At 31.7% G+C, this 27,337-nt stretch overlaps 2 protein-coding genes across 4 annotated transcripts; both read right to left on the bottom strand.

The window, feature by feature from the left end:
* Positions 1–562: 562 nt before the first annotated feature.
* LOC110724236 (lysine histidine transporter 1-like) lies at positions 563–3,599 on the bottom strand. 3 transcript variants are annotated; one of them, XM_021903647.1, is made up of 8 exons: positions 3,215–3,302; positions 2,720–2,794; positions 2,046–2,429; positions 1,514–1,907; positions 1,317–1,422; positions 1,143–1,234; positions 979–1,047; positions 563–833 (listed from the first exon to the last, which is right to left on the bottom strand). In XM_021903647.1, the coding sequence occupies exons 3-8, from the start codon at positions 2,366–2,368 to the stop codon at positions 735–737; spliced, it is 1,083 nt and encodes a 360-aa protein (XP_021759339.1). In that variant the 5' UTR covers positions 2,369–2,429; positions 2,720–2,794; positions 3,215–3,302; the 3' UTR covers positions 563–734. The 3 variants fall into 3 exon arrangements, with proteins under 3 accessions (XP_021759339.1, XP_021759336.1, XP_021759338.1); XM_021903644.1 differs by lacking the exon at positions 2,720–2,794 and having other exon boundaries at positions 3,215–3,599; XM_021903646.1 differs by having other exon boundaries at positions 2,046–2,794.
* A 5,501-nt stretch (positions 3,600–9,100) lies between these two features.
* LOC110724237 (micronuclear linker histone polyprotein-like) lies at positions 9,101–24,955 on the bottom strand. Its single transcript, XM_021903648.1, has 8 exons — positions 24,131–24,955; positions 19,543–19,704; positions 19,224–19,322; positions 18,963–19,055; positions 18,728–18,847; positions 18,408–18,545; positions 17,932–18,276; positions 9,101–9,657 (listed from the first exon to the last, which is right to left on the bottom strand). The coding sequence occupies exons 1-8, from the start codon at positions 24,632–24,634 to the stop codon at positions 9,352–9,354; spliced, it is 1,767 nt and encodes a 588-aa protein (XP_021759340.1). The 5' UTR covers positions 24,635–24,955; the 3' UTR covers positions 9,101–9,351.
* Positions 24,956–27,337: the final 2,382 nt, after the last annotated feature.

Consider the following 27,337-nt stretch of genomic DNA (forward strand, 5'->3'; position numbering starts at 1 on the left):
CAAGAATATTAGGTTGGGGCCTACTTTATATAATTTCAATCAGTTGTGGTAGAGACAACAAGAGAATTTGGTGGCTGAATACAAAATATGTAAATTGTTTTTAATTTTGCATTGTAATTAATTTAATTTCTCAATCAAATCTTAAAATTAGGCTTCATGGTTAAAAATTAAATTTAGGGTAGAATTTGTTATATACACCCGTATAAACTGTACACCCCTAACCTAAGGTTAGTTTTTTCTCTTCATTTAATGATGAAATGAAAAACATTCATCAAAATAAAAACACATACCTACCAATGTACGGTACACCCGGTTGTTTGTAACAACCACTCTATTTAGGGTTTTATGAAATTGGGATATAAGGGATATAAAAGTGGAATTGTTTTGAGAAAATGAGCTAAAGATGGAATTTTAAATTTCAATTTTTCTTTCTTTAATAGATTTTTAATGTAAAAATAAATAGTATTTATTGAAAAATTTCACAATATTATGACATTTATCCGATAATACTAAAGTATATAATATAGATATAATAAAATACTAAAAGAAAGTGATCATATAACCCATAATTCATGGTTTTATTATACATATATAATGTTTACAATAGTTCATAATAAGAGTTCACATAAATTTACTAACAATCATATAGATGACCCGCTTTAAAAAACGACTGGATCAAAACCTATGATCTATGTATATCATCACCCCAATCACTCCTCATAAAAAATGGTTGATCAGGAGAAGAATTTGTAGGTATTACATTGAACGATTATGTCTCTTATAGCTCCTATAGGGGCTAAAATCGTCAGCGATGTGCCAAAAATGATGAATGCCTGCAAATATCATATAAAAACATACGTTCATTAGTGTAATATTTATAAAATAAAAAAATAAAAAAAAATTTAAATAAATAATTAAAAAAAAAACAAATTAATAAATATTGGTGAATGTAAATGAATTTTAGAGTTGAAAACATACCCAGTTTAAGAACCATGATGCACTGTATTTCTTCGGTTTGCATATTATTAACCATATTATGCAAGGAAGCTGAAATACAAATCATATGATACTAATATTAGACAACTTTATTCATTTGTATTGATTATTATGAAATAAAATTAAAAATAGTATATAAAACTTACATAAAATGATGTTGGTGCAAAAGCAATTCCACCCAATACACTCAAGAGAGAGCCAAAAAATGGAAATGCTATACCAATGAACATAGTAATTCCTGTGTAGAACAAGATATTTTTAATATACTTTAAAAAAATATATAAATTATAAAATAAACAACATTTTATTAAACAACTCACCGACATAAGTAGAACGAGTTATAAGACGAAGCATTCTACCAGGTTTGCATTTCATTTTCAGCACCAAAAAAGATTCAAGCATGTCAAAAACTGGCATTGCAAAAACCTAGAGTACGATAAAAAAAAAATATTAGTATTAAGAGTAGTTATGAAATATTGTCAAATACTTTTTGAAAACTGAAAGAAATTTGACATACTTGGTAACTCCCAATAACATGTATGACTACGAATAGGTTTGCAGCGGCAATAAGCCAAATAGGCTTCTCAAGGGACATCATAACATTATCCTCAACAAGCCTGCCAAACACTAGATAACCAACAAAAGCCACTGGAAAATAACACAATCCTACTATTATATAAGCGAGTAGAGATCCTTTCCACATGGCTATTTTAGAAGGTTTTTGCAAAGTTGAAGGAATTGTTGCTTGAATCTCCAACACTATATTGTGCCCAGAAAAAGCAAATGCAACCGTCCCTAAACCACTCAAAAAACCAAATATTTGTCCGGCGCTAGTGTGATATCTAGGTCCATAACTCGTGTCGGGTTGTATTCCTTTTAGAGCTGAAGCTATCCATGCGATGGCTGAATAACTGAATTCAAAATAATGACTTTCCACGTGAATATCAAGATTCTTAGAAAGATCAAATAATATCAAATGAAAATGAAAATAAAAAACTATATTTGTCCAAGAAAAAATATAAAATCATTAGTCTATTGCAAAAACATACCTTAGAGACATAATAGCAGCAGCTAAAGAAACCCCAGCAATAGAGTTGAAATTTGGTAAATTGGACAAGAAAAATTGAATAGATGCATAAATCATGATAAAATAGGTTAGTTTGATTGGCGGTCCATTAGGAGAAATGATATTATAAAATTTCATCAACGAACTCCCTCCGGTGACCATATACACAATGTCACACCCAGCCTGAACCATAAACTGTTGGGGAACAACAAGCCATAGACCAAGCTTTTCCCCAAACGCGTATTGTCCCAACTCGTGATACCGATCAAACCTTTTACCAGGGACAACTTCATGCATTTCGATCATTTGCCATAGGGTATAGAGTGTTATAGCCCATGACAATAGTAATATTGTCACACCTGGACTCCTGTAATATATTACGCGGATAAAAAATATTATTATTCAATAACATGATATATTATTTTCTTTTTTAGTTATTATCATGAGCGCAAACCACATAATAATAATATTGTTAATTATATTTAAAACTCTACTAAAACATATTCCATTTTCATAAATTTTATTTTTAATTAAAGATACACAAATTACAAAAACATAAATACTTTAAATGATCATATCAAACTAGATCAAATTGATGATGAATAACGATGCAGCCAAACATCTATACACATAGACATATACATAGCTTAAACTTACAGATTGCCCCCGGGAACAACCAGATGATCCACAACTTCAGATCAAATCGCCTGGCGAGTTGTCGGATTGATTGAGCTAACAATTTACAACAAAATAAATGCAAAGTACGAGTAACAAAATTTCCTCATCATTTACACACGTACTCTCAACTTCTCTTTCATTAGCCAAATTAATTTGGACTACTATTATTAATGAAATCTTTTCTAGTTTTTAAACTCATTAATCACTTTTATAATCAGAAATAAAAAAATTTATTTCTTATTCAACCTTTTTCATGCAATCAACAATAATTACTCGCCTAAAATCAATATCATCCGTGTTTCATTATCATGATAAATAAAAACTATTATACGGTACATATGTAATTAAATTAAATAACATGAGGCAGAGGTATATGTGAATTAGATTATAACAAGCCTTAAAATTATTATTTTTTCTCAAATTAAAGATCAAAAATAAACATTGCAAAGGGCAAAGGAATAAAAGTGTACATACCATCCAAGTTGAGACATAGCGTACGGTAAACCAAGAATACCAGCACCAACCATACCAGTCACATTGTGAATTGCAGCGTACCACCACTTCCCTTCACGGTTTGCCGTAACCGGAAGCCAATCGTTGATGCTTTTGTCACTCTCACCGTTTTCCTTCTTTACCGTCTCACCGTTTTCTTTCTTCACTACCTCCATATTTTTGCTCTCTAGTTTGCTATTATGATTTTTTAGAATATAGTTTACAGTATTTATGCAAATTTGAGATGGCGAAAATATATGTGTCTCCTAACCACCAAAGAGTTTGTTTCCTAGCTACTCTATGACTCCTTTGGGGTGTGAATGGATGGTTTTTATAATTATTTTCTAAATAAATTTTATTTTATTTTTTTGAAAAGAATAAATAAATTTTATTGATTTATTTCCATTTATAAAGATATTGTAATAATTATTAATAATAATAATTAATAGATATTACCTACACAATCGACTCCTGATTTAATGATGGTTCATGTACTCATGGGTGGTGGGAATGTGAATTTGTTTAAAAAGTTATTTAAAAAGTTTTACTTCAGTGATTTTAGGATGTATCATGTGAATCTGTTGACTTTGACTTATCAACTTCCTTTTTCCACAATTTTGTAGGGATACAATTTAATTAGCTTATTTTGTTAAGTAAAAAGATTTTAAACCTGCGTAATTTTCTACATACATTACAAAATTGAATGTTTATTTGGTTAATTTGTTGGTTAAATTACTGTACGTTTCCTCAAAAAAAAAAAAAATTACTGTAAGTTGTGTATTTTTAAACCACTATCTTTATCCTTATCTAAAAACTCGTGATTTGGTAAGTGATTACCCAAATTGATAAGAAAATTAGTACTCCTTATTTATTAACATGATTGATAAATCAATCAATAGACGATTTAGTTTGATAAGGAAATCGTTATAAGATAAATGAATTTGATAAGTAAATTGGTAAATGTTAATTTTCATTGATAACATAAATGGTAAGTTATCATCCTAGTTGATTTTATGAACTTAATAAATTATTAGGATTGATTATCAGTATGAATTTGATAGGTAAATTGGTAAATGGCAATTTTCATTGATAACAAAATCGGTAAGTGATCATCCCAGTTGATTGATAACTTAATAAAAGAGTAAATTAGCACAATCAATTATCAATATGCATGAATTTGATAAGTAAATTGGTAAAAAATGGTGGAATAAGTTTCATTGATAAGGTAAGTGATCATCCCAGTTGATTATTAACTTAATAAATGATTAGCTCAATTGATTATTAGTTTAATATAGATGATCATCCCAATTTGCACCCTATATATTTTGATTACATGATCAAATCATAATTGGTAAAAACTAAAAAAATCATTGCTTTGGCAACTTATTATCCAGCACATACATAATCAAAATATCAAATCATAAATTTATTTTTTTAAAAAAAATCATTGCTTTATTAATCTTACCTTTCCAAAAAGAAAACTCTATCCAAGTATTATTAGTTTCACGGTTTCATGATGCATAACATCTAAAGTAATACTTTTCTGTGTCTCACCTTTTACAGAAAGTATCTAAATATAGTTTACAATATTATTTGTCAAATATTTATGCATTTATCTATGACTCTTTGAAAGAAAATCTTTAATTGTAGAACCCTAGGATTAAGGAAAGATTTACCATTTTTTTTTCCGGTGTTTAGAGAGCCCATAAGGACAAGGGTGAGAATTGATCCCAAGACCTCCTAGAATCGGGAGGGAAGCTCTAACCACTTGAGTATCCCTCACTCTCATAAAATACCAATATTATTATTAGTCATTTACATGTCTACTACATAGTTTAAATCGTTACAAAACAATCAATTCCTAACTGATTTCGCATTAAAGATATATTTTGAAATTTGACAATAGATTAAAAATTCATTTCAAAATTTAAAAAACAAGCGGGCATCACTCGGGGCACAAAACTAGTATATATAAACTTTTACAAGAAAAAAAAGTTAGTTTAGAATTCTATTTGGATAGAATTTTAAGATAAAATTGTTAGTTTAGAGTTTTATTTTCAATAAAATACCAATATTTTAGATGTACAAATTATAATTAAAATTTGTATCAATAATATATTTTAAAATTTGATAAAGCTAAACTTTTAGTCAGGTCACGAGGCAACGACACTTGGCATTCTAACTTTTCACCAAGTGTTGCGCCACGTAGGATAGACAGACTTTACAAGATAAAAAAGTTAGTTTAGAATTCTATTTGGATAGAATTTTAAGATAAAACTAGATGAAGCCCGTGCGATGCACGGTTTACTTGATTTTTTTTAAAATAATGTTTTTTTTTGTATTTATGAACCTAAAATTTTTTATATATTTAGATAAAATTCCTAATATTAAAAGATAATATATAATATTTAATTAATTTAAACTTAAAAATCTCATTCGCCAATTTTGCTTATATGTGAGAAAATTAGATCCTACGTGGCTCTCTAAAAAATCGGGAAAAAACTCCCCTTTATATATATACTAGTTTTGTGCCCGTGCGATGCCCGGGTTGTTTATTAAATTTAAAGATATATTTTAATCTATATGTCAAATTTTAAAACATATCATTGATACAAAATTAGTTAGGAATTGACGTATTTTTGTGACGATTTAAACTTGTAGACATGTAACGACAAACAATAATAATATTGGTGAATTTTTTTTTTTTTACCTTGTCTGAAATGACTCGTGACCCGACCTGATTGACAGGTCTACACACAGTAATAAAATTATATTAGATTGTGAAGTATATTATTTTAATTGATTAGAATATATTATAAATCGGATGTGGTACATTTTGAACTAATCCTTTGCTCCTAAAAAATATTATGATACAAAAAATAAATTTATATGATAATTTATGACAGTAATAATCTTTTTTTTTTAATAAAATTATAATTCAATTTGTACATATGAAATATTGGTACTTTATCAAAAATAAAACTCTAAATTAACAATTTTATCCTAAAATTCTATCCAAATTTGATTGAAAATAAAATTCTAAACTATCTTTTTTATCCTACAAATTGAATTCTATATAATTCTATCCTACGTGGCACGACACTTGGCGAAAAGTTGGAACGCTAAGTGTTGCTATCTCGTCGTCTGGCTAAAAGTTTAGCTTTATATTTTCTATCCAAATTTGATTGAAAATAAATTTCTAAACTACCTTTTTTATCCTAGAAATTGAATTCTATATAATTCTATCCTACGTGGCACGACACTTGGCGAAAAGTTGGAACGCCAAGTGTCGCTGTCTCGTCGCCTGGCTAAAAATTTAGCTTTATATATTAGTTATATGATAAAAGTTTAGCTTTATATTTTCTATCCAAATTTGATTGAAAATAAATTTCTAAACTACCTTTTTTATCCTAGAAATTGAATTCTATATAATTCTATCCTACGTGGCACGACACTTGGCGAAAAGTTGGAACGCCAAGTGTCGTTGTCTCGTCGCCTTGCTAAAAGTTTAGCTTTATATATTAGTTATATGATATTAGATTGTTAGTTTAGAGTTTATTTTCGATAAAATACCAATATTTCAGATATACAAATCATAATTAAAATTTTTATCAATAACATGTTTTAAAATTTAATATATAGATTAAAAATTTATCTTACAATTCAATAAACAACCCGGGCGTTGCACGGAGTACAAAACAAGTATATATAAATTTATAACATATTCCAAGAATTTAAGGGTGTTTGCTATCTCAATCTGTTATGTTTTATCAATTCCTTTCCAATAGTTGTTCTATGTTTTATAATACTACGTAATAATAATAATTGACTTCATTTGTTCCTAATATTTGGGTTGTTATTCGTAAAACTGTATAAACAAGAAGATAGTAGTTGCCTAGTTGGTCCCCTTTATATTCGGGCAGCAAGAGAAAGGGTGTGGGATTAATTAAGCTCAGCTAACATTTATATTACACGTGAGAGTGATGGATAGCTCAAGTGTTTGAGCTTCCCTCCCGATTCCAGGAGATCCTGGAATCGATTCCCACCCACGCCCTTGTGGCTCTCTAAACACCAAAAAAAAAAAAAAAAAAAAAAAATTTACATCACACGTAATTGAAATAACGTAGTACCTAGCATTTCTTTGATGCAAAATTAATATATTGGATCAACTTCACAAAATATAAAGTATACGGAGTAATATTATATAACTAATATATAAAGGTAAACTTTTAGCCAAGTCACGAAATAGCGACACTTGGCGTTCCAACTTTTCGCCAAATGTCGCGCCACCTTAGATAGATTTTAATAGACTTTATACATAAAAATCGCCAAGTGTCGCACCACCTTAGATATATTTGGATAGACTTCATAAGATAAAAAGTTAATTTAGAATAAGATTGTTAGTTTAGAGTTTTATTTTCGATAAAATACAAAATAATAAACTTATAACTAGGCCACAAGACAACATCATTTAGCGTTTTAATTTTTCACGCACCAATTGTCGTACCACATTGGATAAATATAGATAGACTTTGTGGCAAAAAAAAAAAGGTTAATTAAGAATTCTATTTTCAATTAAATTGAATCATAATATAATTTTATCTTAAAAGTTCATAAATAACCCGGGCATCGCACGGGGCACAAAACTAGTATAATGATAAAGAGAAGTAAAAATAAATATATTGTTCGACAATATAGTTTCTATCATATATTCAAATTCGAACATTATAAATTACTCCGTATTTCCTATAAATTTAATATAGATCGTTATTATTTTTGGTAGAGCCGAACTGAGGCTTTAGTTGATTGTAGAATAATAACCCATGCACGAACGAAAGTAGGTTTAGGACATGTTAATTGACCTTATCTAGATAGTATTCACCTTAGTTGAGACTAGGTTTTAAAGTATCAGTTTTTACTATGTGTTGATAATTAAAAATTTTAATTGCCACATAAGCATGCAAAATAGACTTTCTTTGAGTTTTATCAATCTGTGAACTGGTTGGTGTTAAGACTAGAATTTAAGTTGCTTCTAATTTGACTACCTGTTAAATTTTCTGGCTTAAGATTGTTGAGCAGGGATCTTATGAGGTTCTTAATTTCTTATGTCGAAAGCTGGTAAAAACTCTCAGCTCTGGGCTCAACAGAACAATACTGCTGATTTTGTCGATTCAGAATTTCAGATCAGCTGCCAAGTTGCAAACCTAGACACATCTGAGAAAGCTTTCAAGTAGCAAACAAATGAATTACATCAAGGTTTTTTGCTAGTTGGGGCTCAGTTTAAAACAGTTGGGACACAATGCTAACCCACGAACCCAACTTGACCCACCCGCAACTCACCTAATCCACGAACCCAACTCGACCCACTCACAACCCACCTACCTCACAAACCCAGCTTGACCCACCTAACGCACTAAACCAACCCTGATGTGTTCGTTTTCTTCAACCCAGGCTAAGGCCCAACCCACCCTACCCTACCCAAAACCCGAGTCAGTTCTGTGTCAAGCTACCCCAACCCATTAACCACCTAACCCTGACCAGCCCACCCAGCTCACACAGGGACCACCTCTACCCCAAGATCAAATGTTGTTAGTCACGTTTTTTAGTCTCAAATGACCGGCGCACTAAAGTGACCTAACCCAAACCTGGTCAAAGCCATGCAAATATTAAAAAAAGGCTATTAAGGACCAACTAGGCCCACTACTTTTTTTTTTTATTCCACTTTAATCCCACTGGCCATATAACTCTCATTTAAAAAAGCAATGACTAGCAAAAATAGAGCTTTTATTTAGAGGCAAAGGAAGTTTTACATTGTAGTCATAAATCATATTAACTGATCATGGTATTAAAGTGAGACAATATGGAAGATAGAGTGCTATGAAGAACTGCATATGGTATTAAACTCCAGTAGCGACAGTACTTTGTACAGCAGTCAAGGTGTGGTGAATGCATAATTGCTTCAAGATATATACCCCAACACAAGTAAAAGCATAAACAAGCGAGACCTTAATAATAACTACATAGCCTCACAGGTTTACGCTGAGAATCGACAGAAATCAGTCGGAATACAGTAACTACTGATCAATGCACCTAGATATAAGACGGATTACTGCAGTTATTCAATAAAGAAATTTTCCGGAAGATCTACTATTACATATAAGGAGACCGCCTGAGTGGATTCTCTCCCGCTGTATCCATCTTTCTGAAAGGAAACCCTCATTGCTTGTAAGCTTTAGATAATCATCTATATCCACCTGCGATTTTCTGGGCACTCGAGATAAAAGTTGGCTTTTGTAGCTCTCAACCACTCCAGATTTGCTGGAATTTCCTACATCCAAAGAGAAGCTATTGGCAACTCCAGGACTCCAACTCCCACGACTACTTTTGGAACTTGAACTTTGTTCTTGCTCATCCCCAGCAGTCATCTGCCAATCCAATGTAGAGAGTTAAAAATGTTGTTATACGAAACTTTAATAGTGAGACTTATATTGGATCCCAACATAGTTTTCTACATGCCACTTTACAAATTCACATGATCACTAATTGTTGAACTCCATTTTCCAATAACAAAACTCGTATGACCCACAATCTTTTTTACGTTTACTACAGCGTTGAAAAAAAGTGTGAACATTATCATGACTTGAAACAACTATTTAACGGAAATGATTTTATTCAGATTTCAGAAGCCAGAGAGTCTCTCTACCAGTTATGAGCCACAAACCAAGAAATTTGCAAGACCCTCTTTGGATGGAGATAATCAACTGGCAACAAGGTTATTTTTTTACAAAAAATTCTACGAAAGCAATCCCCAAATGCTAGGAAAGGAAGGAAATTCTCCACTAAACCTTTGCCATTTTGGTTTTACCACAGAAAACAGAGATGAAAAAATTGACTGTTAGCAATAATTAACAGAAGTTTTTTCTCATCTGTAAAATTGTTAATTTAGTATAGCAACAAAGATTTTACCTACATTGGGTGAGATGAAAAATTATACTCTCTAGTTTCTCAATCTCACCACGGATGTTTTAGAAGACAAAACATCCATTCAAATACAATGAAATGACCCAACTATTACTTGTATCTAAACAACCATTGGAGTTTAGCATATTACATGCTTAAAGCTAACAATTACAGAGTGGAATGTTGGAAATTTTTTGTAACACCCAACCAATTTGAAAGTAGTATGGTAAAGGGTATAAAGAAGTATTTTACTTGTGGCGCTAGTTATTTACCTTTTTATCTTGAGATAAACCGTCAACTATTACATTAATCCAGTCTATTAAGCTTTGCCTTCTTTAATTCTGTTAACTATGTCCACTTCAACACTTGAACAAACCTCTTTTATCCAACAATAGAAGAGTAAATGCTATAGGAGAGTAAGGAGATCATACATGTATTTTTATTTAAATATTTTATGATGAATGGTCTCCTTACTCTCTCCTATAGCATTAGCTCTTCAATGACCAGGTTTTGCTTCACATTAACTAAGACACTCCAATTCTTGAACAAACTTCCAAAAGCCCCCCACCCTCCTAAAAAAAAAAGACACCTAGTGTCCTGATCATTTATTCTCTTCCTATCTAAGTTTTCCATGAATACTATTGCAATTGTGGACTTATGGTTCTTCATAGACAACAAGCATAATAAAAAAATAAAATAAAAAGCACACTTCAAGTGGTCATATGCCTTTGTGGTATAGAAGAAGCAAATTTGATGAGAGGCATACCGCATACCCCTTGAGGCACATGTCAATTTTCCACATTTTTTTATTGCTTATCATATGTGTCTCACTTCAAAGCAGCACACTGGGCTAAACAAATTCACTTTTTCTCAAAATAAAATAACATAAAAATACTTCCTCCGTTTCTTTATTATCGCAATGTTTAAAATTATGCACTATTCACCCAACCTTCTTTGACCGCCTTTTATGATTCATTCATTAAAAAAGAAACAGTCACATGAGTTCTTGTTAAGTTTTTCATGGTACACTTTCAAAATATTAAAATTTCATAATTAAAGATATTAATGGTACTCCCTCCATCCCCGAATAATTGACACGTCGGCCTTATTTTTCACTATTCACGTACTAACTTTGACCATAGTTTTAAAGTAACATAACAAATCAAATTTTATCTTGAAACGTGTTAAATAGGTATTAACTAACAACATAATTCAAGATAAATTCTTTTACGGTTTCAAGATAAAAGATAGGTATTATGGAGCTTTAAGTTAATACCAATCTTTCAAAAAAAACAGTATTAACTTAAAGCACCTTTCTAAATTCTTTTACTAACATTTATAATATTTTCAAGGTTAAAATATTGTATAGACATGTGTACTAAATTTGACTATGCTAATTATTCTGATACAAATAGGAGTAAAAAAGTGCATTAGAAAGCATAAAAACTCTAACGTTGCAATTAAAAAAGAACACATGAAGTACACTTTTTTAAGAATTTTCAAACCTTAAATTCCAGCATATGTTATATATTACTCATATATTTGCAATATGCACTATTTGTACTATAAATAATTCTTTTGTAAGTCCTTACTTTTCATCGTTTAAATGTTTGTAACAATTTTTTATAAAGAGTTACTATATATATATATATATATATATATATATATATATATATATATAAGAATTGAGATCATATGAGAACCAAGGTGAATAATAAGAACTAAGAACTAATCCCAGCCATTGATCACACTCCATCTAATGGCTCACATTACACCCGCTCTCATTAATGGCATTTTCGTAATTTTGCTGTTTTCAAACTTTTTTCCAGTTTTTTTAATGTGTATATATATATATGTTTTCACATATATATTCACATATCGTCTTCCATTATCAATTATAAGCCCTTATTTTTCACCTTTTAATTGTTGTATGAAATCACTTGACCTTATTGCATTAAATGTAGCTCCACCTTTGTCATTCCCAACAATGCTTCAACAGCCTCATCCTTTTATGGTCGTTACCATATCAAATATCCTCAAACAAAACACCACAAATTATTCATCATTGCATTTCCTTATTTTTTTTATCTTGTAGCTGTTTGTAACAAGTATTTTTTTTTTTCACAAAATTGGCCGCAATAATTTGAACTTTTACAAAGTTGCACCCAGCAGCACGAACTTTGACTAGTAGCTCAAACAGCATGAACTTTGACATAAGGTCCACAAAACATCATAAATGAGTGTTGCCATATGAGATTCTACCGGAAACAACCCGTATGTAATATTTTATTATTTTTGTAATACCCCGTATTTTTGAAACGTATTTATATTTAATTCATTAATTAGTATTCTCTTAAAAAGGTATTTTAGTAATTAATTTTACTATTTGAATTTTGGCGCCAAAAGTATTTTAAAAACTCAATTATTATTTTTGGATTTTGGATAAGATTTATTATCCATTTATTTTATTTTAAAAACCGGATTATTTATATATATTTCGGATATTTTAACTAATCAAAAATTATACTTTAATTATTTAATTACGATGTCCGAATTTCCTAAATAATAAGCTATGATTTTCATATTTTCCAAGTGTAGAAAATCTGATTTTCTTAGTGAATTTATTTAGTGAATAATTAATATTTTCTTAATTAATTATCTTATACAATATATTTTATTTACACAATTATTTTTAATTCCTTAAAACTAGCAAATTATTTCCATAAATATCTAAAGGGAGGTATGAAAATATGAGTTTAGGAAAACTCAAATTTTCTGCCACCATGATGGATTTTTGGGTGATTTATTTTGGTAAATTGTATTTTTAATTATCTCCTTAAAATCTCTTATTTTCCTTAATTTATATTTTCCATCCCACAAAGATTTGATCATCTTATTTTCCTACCTTATTTCATCTTCGATTATTCCTCAAATAATCTCTTTTGTCATACTATCTTCATGATAAACACACTTTCCTACACTCTATTATTCTTAATCACCTTAAAATAAAAAGTTTACATAATTTTTTAACTCAATTCTCCAAGAAATTTCCTTAATACTTTTTAACATAATTCTTCTTACATTCTCCTACCATAATTCTCTCATTCATGAGCCTATAAATACCCCTTTATACCTCTCATATTCTTCACACCAATAACCCAATTCTCTTCTTCTCTCTTATTCTTCTTTTCCCTAAACCTTTTCATACTTTTCTTCTCCTCTTTTTACACAAATCATCCCGTTTATCTTTGAAGCCAGAATTAGGGCACTTTTGGTCATGTTTTGGGGTTATGACGTTTCACAGAAGATTGTTCCTCTCGAAAAATCCTTGAGGTTAGGCTCAGGAATCACCCAATTCAAAGTTAAATTGAAGGAGTTATGACCTCTGCAAGTTCTGCCTATTCTTTCCAATTCAATTCTCTTTATTCCTATTCCTTTATCTTCTTCATGGTTAGTTTTTTAAAATACAAATACCTATTTCAAAGCTACAATTTTATATTAAAGTATTATTTTTAAAGAGTTTTATAGTCCATGCACATTAGATTTGAGTTTATGTTGTGATAACCTTATGGTTATATTATTTGCAAGGTGTATTTGTGATTGAACTTTAAAAGTGCGAAATATGGATTGATATTCGGAATCAAGGTTCTTGAGGTTCTTTTTGTGTGGTTTTGCTAGCAAGGATCAAGGTACGTTTAGGTGGCTAGATATCTTTGAAAGTGATTGGTTTGAATAACATATTTTGAATGATTTTATGATGATTGAATTAAATTGATTTGAACTACGATTTTGAAATGAATTATGTTTGGAGGTATTGATTTTAATACTACCTTTGTTAATTTTTATGGGCAACTTTGGAATTTTTTATATCTCACAAATAATACTCCAAAGTTGCACATAAAAATTAACAGATGTAGTATTTGTTTTAATAAAAGTATTTTGAATGATTTGAATTATTAATCATGTTTAAATAAAGGATTTGATTTTAAAAGGTTTGTTGAATTAAATAAAGCTTTTTCACGAAATAGTTGTTGATTTTGAAAAGCTAATAATTAATATGAGATTTTATTCTCAAGTATTTATTTAAAAGGTTTTAATTTTGAAAGTATGTGGAATTATGAAGGAGTTTGAATTATATTGGAATTATTGGATATTAGAAGGATTTATTGAACCATTGAATTATTATTATTATTAATGTTTTATAAGCATGTTGGTAATCCAACTACGCGGATTTGGTTTATTGATAAGGCCTTGGACTTTGTATGACCGGGTCTTTCCTTAAGAATAGCCTTGTAATATAAGCAGACTAGCTTGGGGGGTGTGCACACTTGGATGAGGAATTAGACTAAAAGGAATTGGTTCTTAATAAAGGAATTGGTATTATTAACTATTATTTTGAATATTGAATCATTGGAATCGGTTTTGGAATAATGAGTTTGAAATTATTGGAATTGATTTTAAAAGCATGTTTGCAAATAAATTGAGTTTACATTATCTTGCACTTATCGTACTTAGCATATTTTGCTAATCCGTATTTTCTATTTGTTTTGGTTTGCCTTGACTATTTTCAGGTGAAGTCATGAATGAGCATATGGGAGTCCCGGGACTTTCTTCACCTAGTTTAGGAATGTTAGTCTAGTCTTTATTTTGAATACTCATAACAATGTTACTATTTTTATAAGTATTAATAAAAGAAAGTTGAGTTTTCGCTTCAAGTTTTGTTAATTGAGTTAAGTACTGTAAGTAGCCTTGCGTAATCACGCGGCGGTAATACGCCCAAGTCTATCTCTACGGTATATACTAGTATTTCTGTAGAGGGAGATTTGGGGGTGTTACAATTTTTCTTCTTTTATTAATTTTTAAATGTAATTATATTAGACTTTTTTTTGTAAAAGGTGGAAAATAAAATTACCATGTAATTAGCATCTCACGTGCTTCCTAATTTCTCAATTACTTCACTATTCTTCCCACACCTACCCACTGACATACATCTCAATTAGAGGGAAAAAAAAAAAAAAAAAACTCAAATGGATGAAGAACACCATTGATAGGCGAAGAAGAAGATCCAATCGAAGTGAAATCACGCAAGCGTCGTCCTTGTGCTGGCAAGTTCACGAACCTGGAAAGCTTGAGCTCAACCTATTGTTCATCGTTTAGGAAGAAGGCAAACAATAACAATAATGAAACATTGGAAGCACAATTGAAGCAAATGAAGAACAAATTGATTGTTGGTGAGGAAATTCAAGGTTTCATGGATGGGAGAAAGCTTGTGGAGTTGCAAATGGAGCTAAAGTCTGTAAAAACTTAAAATAGGAGTTTGAAGCAAAACCAAAAAATTATGGGTTACAGGGAAAAGATGTATATGGAAGAATGGTGAAGTAATTGAAAAACTAAAAAGCACATGAGATACTAATTACATGGTAATTATATTTTCTTTTTACAAATAAGCCTAAAATTGCATTTAAAAATTAATAAAAAGAAGAAAATAATAAAATATTACATATGGGTTGTTTCCGGTAGAATCTCTGGCAACAATCATTTATGATGTTTCGTGCACCTTACGTCAAAGTTTGTGTTGTTTGAGCTACTAGTCAAAGTTCGTGTTGTTCAGTGCAACTTCTTAAAAGTTCATGCTGTTGCGGCCAATTTTGCCTTTTTTTTTTTTTTTTTTTTTTTGTAAAGAGTCATGCATTTCTCCAATTTTGCATATTATCTTCTCATATTGAGTAATTCAATTGTAAATTTTTACTTTTCATCTTTTGATTCTTTATAACAATTTTTTTTAGAGTTAAGTGAAGTCAACTGACTCGTCTTCGTATGGTCACCACCTTATCAAATATCTACAAACAAAACACCACAAATTATCAACGTTGAAACTACACTTGTTAGTATGGTTGACTTAAGTTCTTAAATAGTTCATACACACCGCTATTTGAAACTATTACTCATGAGATTGTCTACTCTAGTCTCTAGCAACACGTCCTACATCACTTGGGTTTGTCAGGCTATATAAATTATTGTTTGGTTCATTTTATTGGAAACCTAAGACCCACCATTTTCCCACTCTTTTCTTGTACTTCCACTTGAAAGGAAACACGGGACATTCTGGCACACACTTATGGCCTTATGCCCACCAATCCTGACGACATTAAACTTCCACAAGCAAACTTCTGGCTCATTACAAAGGTATTTCAAAAATATCAACATATACAAATGCAATTAGAGTCCCTGTTCAATCAGCATGTTATTTTTGCGGGTTATTTTAAGCCAAAGGAGCTCGTCAAACAAGACCTTGAAGGCTAGACAGCTCAAAATATCAATCATTGATTCGCTAAATGGTTGTGACTCATTAATTTAATGAGCTTCATGAAAAATTACTTATATGTAAGGTAAGCATCAGTACTCAATTTTCCTCCATTATTACCCCATCACCTCTTCTACTACTTGTTCCCTCACCAAACTAAGTCTCATAAAGTCATAAGTGCCATATTATTAACTGTAAGGCTGCTGGATATTATCTAAAGAAAAACGTCAATAACAAAGGGTATGGGTTACCAAGGCAAATGCCAGTGGCGCCATGCTTATTACCATTATCTCTATATCTTCACGAAAAAATTCCGCAAACCCATCCTACCCTCCCACCACCATCCAACCCACAACAATTACCAAAAGCCAACATGGCCATGGTAACCCAACTCACCTCAGCCACCTTTAAGCTGTTAGATATTTGAGCTTCTCACCATGTCCCTTGTGGTCTAACTAGCTAGGGAGTAGGGACCCTTCTTTTATTCTAGCCTTGACTATTGTCAAAGCTCGGGTAATTAATTGGCATCATAGATTCATAAACTTGGCCATCCATCTTTAGCTGTTTTCAAATTTTTATTTTCACAATTTAAACTGAAAGTCTTTAGTTCCTCGGTTTTGATTTTTTTAAAAGTTAATCATGTCAAGGTAATAAGAGTCATAAGCTCCCTTTTACCGATCAATTTTAATTCCTCATTTCTCTTGAGCTTGTTTACATTGATTTATGGACATCTCCAAATTATTTTATAAATGCATTCAGATATCATGACATTATAGCTGATCATTTCACGAATTACATATGGATTTTTCCACTCAAAATAATTTTGACACAAAACCCGTGTTCATTAGGTTCAAAGCATTAGTTCAAATTTACTTTTTTTGAAAGTCAAATAAATACATCTTATATTCTAATAATGGTGGAGAACAAATAGGAATTTAGGCAATATTTTGTTGTATCATGTGGTTCAACTAATTTAAACATATTGATAGCAATGAGAAATCATTTTGACAAAATGTCTCAGATCAGTAAAAGCAAAGTCAAACTGTTACTCTTTATAATGAACATACCCTGAAAATCCTCAATATGTCAAATGGGGGGTTAACCAGTAACAACTTCTCTTGTTGGAAGTAACACAGATCAATGCTTTGATCAAGATAAAATATGAAAGCATTTAATTTGGTACAGGGTTGTTGCACTTGGTGACATGAAATAGTAAAGCAAGTGATTCAATTTTTCCTATAGCTTTTCTATGGCGTTCCACACCAAATCATAAAAGTATCCGCTGTTGGTAACTTTGCAATCATGTGGAGCATCATTCAATTATAGTTAATCAAATATGTAAGCAAATTTGACAAGATAATATGTCAACGATACCATAAACAACAATGCATGGACGTAGCAAATTATAAGGTGCAAATATCAAACAGTACATTACCTCCTGTGAACCCTGTAGAACAGTTGTTGGAGTTGTAGGATGTTGCTTATCATAACTGCCCAGAAGAGGAGTACCATCATCGCCAGTCTCCCACTTCAACCAAGGAAGAACAACCCCATCCATTTCACCAGGAAGCAAATCAGATCTCATTGGACTTTTAAAAGATTCTGTATCTCCGTATTGCCAGGTTGGCTTTACTGCACCCCCAAAAACAGAACTGGTATCACTCCTTTCACCATCAAATGATGAGATATCAGTTTCTTCAACACTGGAAATAAATTCGTCAATAATTTTATCAGCCTCTTCTACCAATTGCTTAGGCATTCTGATTGTGTCAGTACTTCTCTGAAATTCACAAATGGAGAGTTTCAGAAACTGTCTAAATAAATGACAAGCAAACGATTTTTTTCTTGAATGAGATGTGCACTTCCTGTGCTTCTAAAGCAGTGAGGATCCCTGGTTAAGATAATATGCACCTTTCTTCCTCTAGCAGCTCTTTTAACAGGAGTGCTCTTTGGATGAGGAAGCAGTTCTCCAACAATTTTTTTTAGCTCTTTACCACGCTCCTCCTCCAGCATTATTTCAGCAAGGAGTTCTTGTTTACGCTTTTCAGACTGTGACAAGCAGAGGATTAGCATACGGTATTACAGTTAACTATCAGATCATCAACAGTTGATAAGCACTCAGCGGATGAGATGAACCTTACCATCAAATGATTTCTGATTATAACGAATAATGAACACATGCATGACTTCATACTAAATAATTAAGCAATAAGGCATAAACTAAGACCTACCTCTTCCAGTTTTGACTTATAATTCCTTCTAACAGTTGAAACAGCCTTAAGAGCATCAGAGTCTGATGACTGAAGACCATTGTTACTAGCCAACTCTGACAGTTGGTTCTCAGCCTTAACCTGTACATACATGCTGTCAGTTATTTTTCTTAGGACAGCTCCCAAAAAGGAAAGCATAAGAAACAGATAGTGTTAAGGAAATATTTAAACCCAAACACCTGAGGAGAAACCAAACCTGTCTATAATCTAGCCTAATATCTTTGGCAGGATTCGTATAGTCTTTTTGCAATGCTTTGGACCATTGCCCATATCCACTTGCCTGTGGTTCCTATAAGTCATGAAAAATATAATGAAGGTGAGGTACACATAAGAGTAAAGATTCAGACACATAAAAGACAATATATTTGGATAACAGCAAGCAAATCACTTACTGTACCCAACACCTCCTTCCTTAATATATATAGGAAAAAAAAACATACACACTCCAGAACATAACCTTATTTTGTTTGGAGGCAGTTTGCATGTCTTTCGTTCTCCGGTTAGCATTGTAACAAGCATCATTCCCTTCATCATCAGTTAGGGTGGAGGAATAGCTCTGAGAGTTATAAACAAAAGTTTTAGAATATAATAAGCAGGATACCTAGATGCTTAAAGATGAATATAACTGTATTAGTACAACACTGAACCACCGACAGAAATGCTCCAGTCCAAACAGCTTCTTCAAGCTAGGGGTTTGAGGTAAGCAATTTATAATGAACCTACAGTAGAAAGCCTCAACAGGTTTGGAATGGAAAGAGAGATAGGGTGGCACTTACAGAGTACCCATCATATGACCTCAAGAGATCTTTCTGGCTAGAGGACCTCCACAATCCTCTCCGCTGATTAGAAGATGTTGGCTGCATTGCAGCCTTTTGTTTGCTCCACGTGTTAAGATCTTTGGCTCTCACAAGACTCCTGTTTTTCTGAATGTGTTCATTCTGTAATTCCAAGTAATCAGAAACCGTGTCACACAAAAATCAAGAGATAAGTAACTCGCTAGAAGGTGCTAACACAATCAGCAAACTTGTTTGCAATATTATCAGCTAAAAAAGAAAAGGAAAGAAAACTAATTCAGCAACATGTGTACTCAGAAAGTCTCTTAACTAATAGTCTACCTCTGATGATTGTATTCTCTTTCTCAACTCATATCAATATTTCCTCCATTTCTCAATACTTGCAACAATTTGACTTTCATGCTTGACACATAGTTTTGATGATTAACATCTTTGGTTATCTACAAGGAAATAATTTCAAAGTATACACTAACAGTTACCCAGCAACAATTTACAAATTAACATTATTCCTTTTTATATATCAATATATAATTGTGGTCAAATTTAATAAGTAGATTGTACAAATAATTAGCGTTGCATGTAATACCTCCTCTTTTTTTTTCTTTCCTTATTTTTTAAGACTCACTTATTATACTGTAGATAGTTTAAAAGTTGTGTGGGTGTAGGAAATAGTAAGTTTGTAAAACGAGGTACGAGAAAGGATGTAAAAGATGGGTGGGACTAAGAAAAAGTAAGAGAGGTAGTATGGAAAGGGATAAATATCGTGAGGTAAGAGGGAAAGATGGTAGGGTATGCCAAAAATGGAATATAACTGAAGAGCAGCCGTAAATGGGAAAGTGAGTAGCAAAAAGAAAAAATCTAGAGGTAGTGTAAGTTAAGACAAACAGGAATTATATTTTTGAAAACTTTGAAGTAGGCTTCGGGCACTTTTATTGCTGACCTTTCTGCTTGCCAGAGAGAGGGGAAGACTAGGTCACTCACCACCATATTCCAAAGATGTTTGAAGTTTAAACTGGCCCAGTTTCACAAGATACACAGAGAGGTGCTTATGGGAAAATGCACACTTTCTAATGATTGAAAGCTAAAATAATGCATTTGTAGCATTGACGTCCAAAAATCATCAAATTGCCTCGACAATACTTATTACTGTTATTAGAAGTAACAAATATATTTGTAAACTGTGACATTAACAAGTAGTTGTCTTCAATGATGCATTGTCTGCAGATTTCAGTTCATCTCCTTGCTCCTAATATATACCAGTTATTATCTAAGAGCTGGCAGATTCACATTAACACAAACAGATAATTTTATAAACAACTCTTCTAAAGGGTGAAAAAGACCACTGGAATCAGGATCCTTCGCAATGATTTGAATTGATATTTTTATCCCTTCACCAGATATCACCCTTTTTGCACAATACACATACATGCACACACAACTGGCTGTAACATTTTTGTACTTTACAACCAGACACCCAATCTAACAAGTGAGTTAACAGATCCTCATTTTATCTGTCTTCCCTAAAGAATGAATAAAAATAAGTCATTATTCTCTACTTTCCTTTTACTTCCCATTTTCTGGTCATTTCACTCCCCCACCTCCCACCCTTTTCTCTCTTGTATATTACCCACTCGTAAAGATCAAGTAAAGAAGTAAAATTGTCACCGTACAAAAGTGCCCTAAGAAGACAACCCAATCATTAATACAGCATGGACCGATAGTCCAAAAGATGTTTTGATTTTTTCTAATGGAATCCAAGGAAGTGATCTAGCATATGACTTCCAGACTAAGAAAGAGGCACCCTCGGTAAGACTACTTAAGACAGCACAGCATACACAAGAGCTATCAGGTGGGTCAAGGAAAATGTGGAAATGATGAAGATAACATGCTCACAGTTACAACATTTTGGTTGTAAGAACTATATTTGCCATTTTTACTCGTCAAATTAAACAAAAAATGAAGTCATATAGGTAAAACTGCAAAATTTTGTAGACGTTTATGTCAAATCTTTATTAATTCTTGTGACATTAAATATTGTGTCAAATAGTATGCTTATAAGGCTGAAATTCAAGCAATAATCGATATACTTGCTCTCCAAAGATAGCCTAGGTAATACCTAATTAGGTAACTAATTACTCGGTTTTGTATTAGTTGATACATTTCTTTTTGGGAAAGTTCTTTTTAGTTGACACATTTCTTTTTTTTGGTAAGTTTTGTGATGTAAAATTCCTATATTACCCTTATATAACATTAATTTTAAACAAAATTACCTACTTTTCCTCTAATATTTTATTAGTTACACCATTTGTACTGAACAACTCCCTTTATGTCTATGACCCACCCCACCCATCCAGCATTCATCTTCTGGCTTTTGATGAATACACACTCTATCTAATCTTTTACCTCATAATAATAGTCCACTAATACTTCCCTGCCATTGTATAGGGCTGAAAATTAATGAGGAATCTATGGCAACGTTTGGTTAAATGTAAAACATTTTCAATGAAAGATTATTTTTCATGGAAAACATGTTTTCAAGGAAAACCACAATTACATTCAGTTTCCTTTGTTTAGTTCCTTACAAGAAAAGTTATACTACCTTTCGTTTCATGTTATGTGCAACATTTACTAAAAGTAGAAAATACAAGTTATGTGCAACAAATGTTTTATTTTCATTTTAAATTGTCAAATCCCTCTATCTCTCTCATCATCACATGCATCTCTATCTTTCTTTCTCCATTTAACACTAAAACCCAAATTTCACCTTGGAGTTCATGACAAGCTCTTTGTTGCACATAATATGAAACGGAGGTAATAGAAAAATTATAAATAGGAGGTGAAAATTTGAGGATGGATGAGAGAAAAGTATAAAGGAGTTAAGAAATAGGGAGGTAAATGTGGCTTCCCTTATTTTTACAAAGGAAATGTTTTTCACCAAATCACCACTAAGGATGCTATTTTTCACCCATTTACAAACCAAACAAAGGAAAATGAGATGAATGGAAAATTTGTTTTTATATCTAACCAAACGAGGCCTAGGATGAAAACCACATATTTCTTTTGGTTTTTTTTTTCTAATAGTTGCAACAATTAAAGATAATCCCTTGTCTTCATAACTTTAATTATTAATATCTTTACTTTTCTATTAAAGAAAACTGAAAAAAAAAAATAAATAAATAAATAAATAAATAAATAAAATTAAAATTATAAATGATATTAACCAACAATACTTTGCAATTTGCATAATATCATTTTTTTAAAAATTTAATAAAAAAAATCATAGTCAAATTTCGTACTCTTTATTTTCGTTTTGCTTGTTAGATTTTTACTTTTTTAATTGACTTATAAAAACTCATAGTATAAACACACAAAAATATAAACATCAAAACTATATAATGTGGGGATTGTGTTAGATTTGGCTTGATATGTATTTTCAAAATATCAAATTTTTATAATTTTTCCTCATATTCAATTGATTTTATTCATGATTAAGCATGTGCATTAGAGATTGTAGCAATCAAAATGTAACATATAAAAAGGACGGAGGGGCACATAATACTCCATTATGCAAACATCCAATCCCTATGATCTTAAATAACAAAGGAAAATTAAATTAAATTGACATGAAATTTCTCAAAATATTAACCACAAACTCACAAGTATTGGAAAATGCTATACATAGCCCTAAGGGCTACATATAAGCATTAAATTTACACTTGTAAATCGTAAAAAGTTAAGAAATCATCAAAATACTCCCTTCGTCCCCGAAAGAACGACCCTTTTGGGTTGATTTCGCGGGTATTAATAAAGTTAAATAAAAAAAAAGTAAAAGTATATTGAAAAGATAAATTTACATGGGGTTTATAAAACAGTAGAGAAAGATAGTAATAAAAGTATATGGAAAAACAAAATTTTATATGGGGAAGCTAATTTTGCACAAATATTGTTGCAAATTGGTGAGTATTTTAATGCTAATGGGTCATTCTTTTTGGGACTAAAATTAGGCCAAATGGGTCGTTCTTTAGGGGACGGAAGGAGTATAAACACTAATTACACCTATTTACGCGTGTTTTTGTCATGAATTCCTAATTTTATACAATTTCCAAGAGTGTATTTATTGCTCATATATAGCCCTTAGGGCTACATATAGCATTACCCTATCATTATTTATTACGGAGTACCATCTTCCAAATTGGCATATAATCTATGGCATCAAGAAACATTAAAAGGATAGCTTGCTTTACAAAACAGTGCATATAACACAAAACCACAATCATACAAACAAAATCCATCGCCCTCTTCAAAAGTTAATACACCCAACATAATGAGTACTTACTTTCTCTCAACATTGATTTATACTCCAAATAAAGAGAGAAAAAAAAATTAATTAATATGATAGGTCCTATTAATTAAACTAGCAATTTCAATCCACAAATTGACCCACATCCATATATCACATCAACTTTAAATTCCGCCAAAAATTCAAAACTTCCAACCAAATTAATCAATCAAAACCCCTAATTCTCCAAAAATCACAACAAAATTAAAAATACTTACTAAAATTCCATACCTCAGAATCGCTAATTTGATAATTCCGAGCAACAGAAAGCGACCGCCTCCTTCTAGAAGTACCACCATCAAAATCGCCCTTTTTCTCGCCAAAATTCTTACTCCTCAGCTCACCAACCCTAGCCCCACGCCTAGAAACCGACCTTCCTCTCCGATGCGACGCCGTTTTATCATCTCTATTTGCAGAAGAAACCTCATCAGAAGTAGTTCGCCCTCTTTCACCGATATCACTCAACGAAAACATCTCAATCGCAAGATCATCGAGACTAATCTCAGGAACACCAGAACCTCGTACTGTATTTACAAATTTACCCCTACGACTCGCCGACGGCGGTTCCTCCGGCGAGACCTCCGCTGGAAGTCGGTGCGAAAATCGGCTGACACTCCGTGAACGGCGGTGGTGCGACGACGATGATGTGGAGTTCCGACTAGTACTGGAGTTGGAATTGGAGTCTCCTCCGATTGATGTTCGCCGTGTTGTTGACCTGAATGCTGCCGTCGCCATTGTTGATGGAGGAGAGAGAAAATGAGAGAGTTGAATTAGGGTTTAGTGAAGAACATTTTTGGAGGAGAGAGAAAATTTGAGCAAAAATGGCGTTGTGTTTGTTCACGGGAAAGAGCTGAATGGAGCTCTTCAAAGTAGTATAATGGCGGAGAAGACGAAATTTGGGGGATTTGAAATTGTGTCGTACTTTAATATTTATACGTCTTGAATATTTTATTGTTGGAGCGTTGATATTAATTTGAAATGGTATGAATTTGAATTATTATTGATATTTACGACGAGAACAACCATTTAGGACTGGCAAATTGGCAATAATTTTTGGTTCCCTTAATTCATTAACAACATATGATTTGAAATAATTTGAAACATTAATGTATTTATGGAGTATGTGATTGACTTGTTTCTTACATTTACGAAAAAAAAAATCGATTTAGGTGTAATGTGTTGGACGGTTAGGTGGTGGTTGATGCGTTTTTTTTTTAAAGAAGAGTAAGAATGAGCAACAAATAGAGCTAACAAAAGTTTTGTTTCATGCTCATGATTGTGTTCAAAGTTAAATGGTATATAAATCCATTCGGGTTTTTCTATACGGTGCCCTTGTGTTTTTATGGTTTCTACATGGTGCCCTTGTTTATTTAATTTTCTCAATAGTGCCCTTGTGTTTTTATGGTTTCTACATGGTGCCCTTGTGTTTTTATGGTTTCTACATGGTGCCCTTGTTTATTTAATTTTCTCAATGGTGCCCTTGTGTTTTTATGGTTTCTACATGGTGCCCTTGTGTTTTTATGGTTTCTACATGGTGCCCTTGTATATTTAATTTTCTCAATGGTGCCCTTGTATATTGGGTTATTCCTTGGCTAAAAGTTAATTAACTTACACTTGACCGTGGTTAGTAAAAGAAAAGAAACAAAAAAAATAAAATAAAATAAAATTTCTCAATTCTAATCAAACCACTCACCTTTCCCTTCACTCACCCCTGTTCTATTCACAATTCACAAACTTTGCAACTTAAATATCTCAATTCAATGAAACTGGAAGTCTTTGCTCATATTATTCTAAAAGCTACGATTACTTGATTAATTACTTACTTGTTCTATCTAAAAAGAAAAGGCTTTATTGTTGAAATCGGTTGGCCTGGTTAGATTCATGGTAGGAGCAATTTGCTACAAGTCAGCCTTTTATGGCTTGCTTGGTGATAAAATTACCAGTTTGGGCAAGTTCAGCTCAAGCAAACACCTTCTGGCTTCTGGTGATACGATTAACAATTAGCAAACTCTCTGAGTACAATGGTTTGTTATACTGCGTTAGTTGTTGATTTTATATTGTGATTATCATTGCATACTGACTTTTAAGGCATTTTCTAATGTAATCTCTCCTTTAAATTACTCACCATTATTAATCAATAAGCCCAAGAAAAAAAAATGAAATATAAACAATAAGACCAGAAAGAATTGCAAATAAAGTAATACCAAAATAGGCATGGCTGTTCAGTGGAAAGAAGGTAAGATAGGAAAATTGAAATCAGGTTTAATGGAGTTGGGAGAAAAAAAAAATATTAACCATAGTTAAATGTAAATTAAAATTTAATTAAGGAATGGGTATAGGTAATAACCTTAATAAAACTCATGAGCACCATAGAGAAAGTTAAATTTACAAGGGCACCATGTAGAAACCCAAAAAACACAAGGGCACTATGTAGAATAACCCAATCCATTTTTACCGTCTCCTTTCAAAAAAAAAAAAAAAATCCATGTTTACGGTTTAGTTTGTGTAATGTTGTATTATTGTTGTGTTTTTTTTTTCTTCTTAAGTGAGTTATCTAGTGTGTGGAAAAAAAAACACTTATTTGACTTCTCCCTTTTCTCTAAAAAAAATTCCTAGCCTCCATTGTTGATTTTGAATGCGCTTTTATCATTTTAGCAGGTGAAAAGCCTTAACCTTTGTTTTTTAAGACTTTTTTGTTTGTTATATTTTAGGTTTATAATTATTTCTTCCTCATAATAAAGGGTATCGACCTTAAAAAGACAAGTTTTTTCAATCTTATTCGATAGACAAGGTTTATCAACTTTCGACGAAAGACATAGTTTTTCTCTCTTTTTGAGGGGGAATTTCTTTAACTTTTAATCCGAGATAATAGATTTGATGGATTGCCATGAAATTGTTTTGTTTCTTTAGTGAAAATTATGCGGTGTCGCAAAGGTTATCAATTTTTCAAATACAATCAGATGAAACCGATGGAAATCATCCTTACGACTAGAAGGGTTCGTTAGATTGTCTCGATATATTTTATATCGATATAAGCGCGGGGGAGATGTTCCACTTGCAAAATTTGCTCGACGATCGTAGTTTTTATGAACTTTTTTATTTGATTCAAATTATATATTTGTTAAATTTGATTATCGTTATGATGTCGTATTTATTAATGAATTGTTTTTACTATTTTTTTTTAAAAAAAATGTGACGTATAGTATTGATCATTTATTTAAGCGTGTCGTAAACCCTTGAAACTAATTTGATTTTTCGTGCCCAATCAGTATTGTGTCAGTTTTTTTCATCTTAAATCAATCATTGGTTGGATAAAAATAAAAGTTATGTCCTACCCCCACAAAATTGGGATGGGCTTTTCAAGCCAAAGCAAACTTTTACGAGTCAATTTACGATATAAAATATATTGACAATCTATACCATTTTCAAGTTGGGTCA

Source organism: Chenopodium quinoa, unplaced genomic scaffold, assembly GCF_001683475.1.
Source record: "Chenopodium quinoa cultivar QQ74 unplaced genomic scaffold, ASM168347v1, whole genome shotgun sequence".
Taxonomy (NCBI): domain Eukaryota; kingdom Viridiplantae; phylum Streptophyta; class Magnoliopsida; order Caryophyllales; family Amaranthaceae; genus Chenopodium; species Chenopodium quinoa.

What these genes read in the sequence shown, in the direction of transcription:
- LOC110724236 (XM_021903644.1), bottom strand. Translation starts at nt 3,408, where the DNA reads ATGGAGGTAGTGAAGAAAGAAAACGGTGAGACGGTAAAGAAGGAAAAC. An exon ending in GCTGCTATTATGTCTCTAAG is followed by an intron (nt 1,908 to 2,045) that starts GTATGTTTTTGC and finishes TTTTGAATTCAG; the next exon opens with TTATTCAGCCATCGCATGGA. An exon ending in TTGCACCAACATCATTTTAT is followed by an intron (nt 1,048 to 1,142) that starts GTAAGTTTTATA and finishes TTTGTATTTCAG; the next exon opens with CTTCCTTGCATAATATGGTT.
- LOC110724237 (XM_021903648.1), bottom strand. Translation starts at nt 24,634, where the DNA reads ATGGCGACGGCAGCATTCAGGTCAACAACACGGCGAACATCAATCGGA. An exon ending in CTGCCTCCAAACAAAATAAG is followed by an intron (nt 19,056 to 19,223) that starts GTTATGTTCTGG and finishes CATGACTTATAG; the next exon opens with GAACCACAGGCAAGTGGATA. An exon ending in ATAAGTCAAAACTGGAAGAG is followed by an intron (nt 18,546 to 18,727) that starts GTAGGTCTTAGT and finishes TGCTTGTCACAG; the next exon opens with TCTGAAAAGCGTAAACAAGA.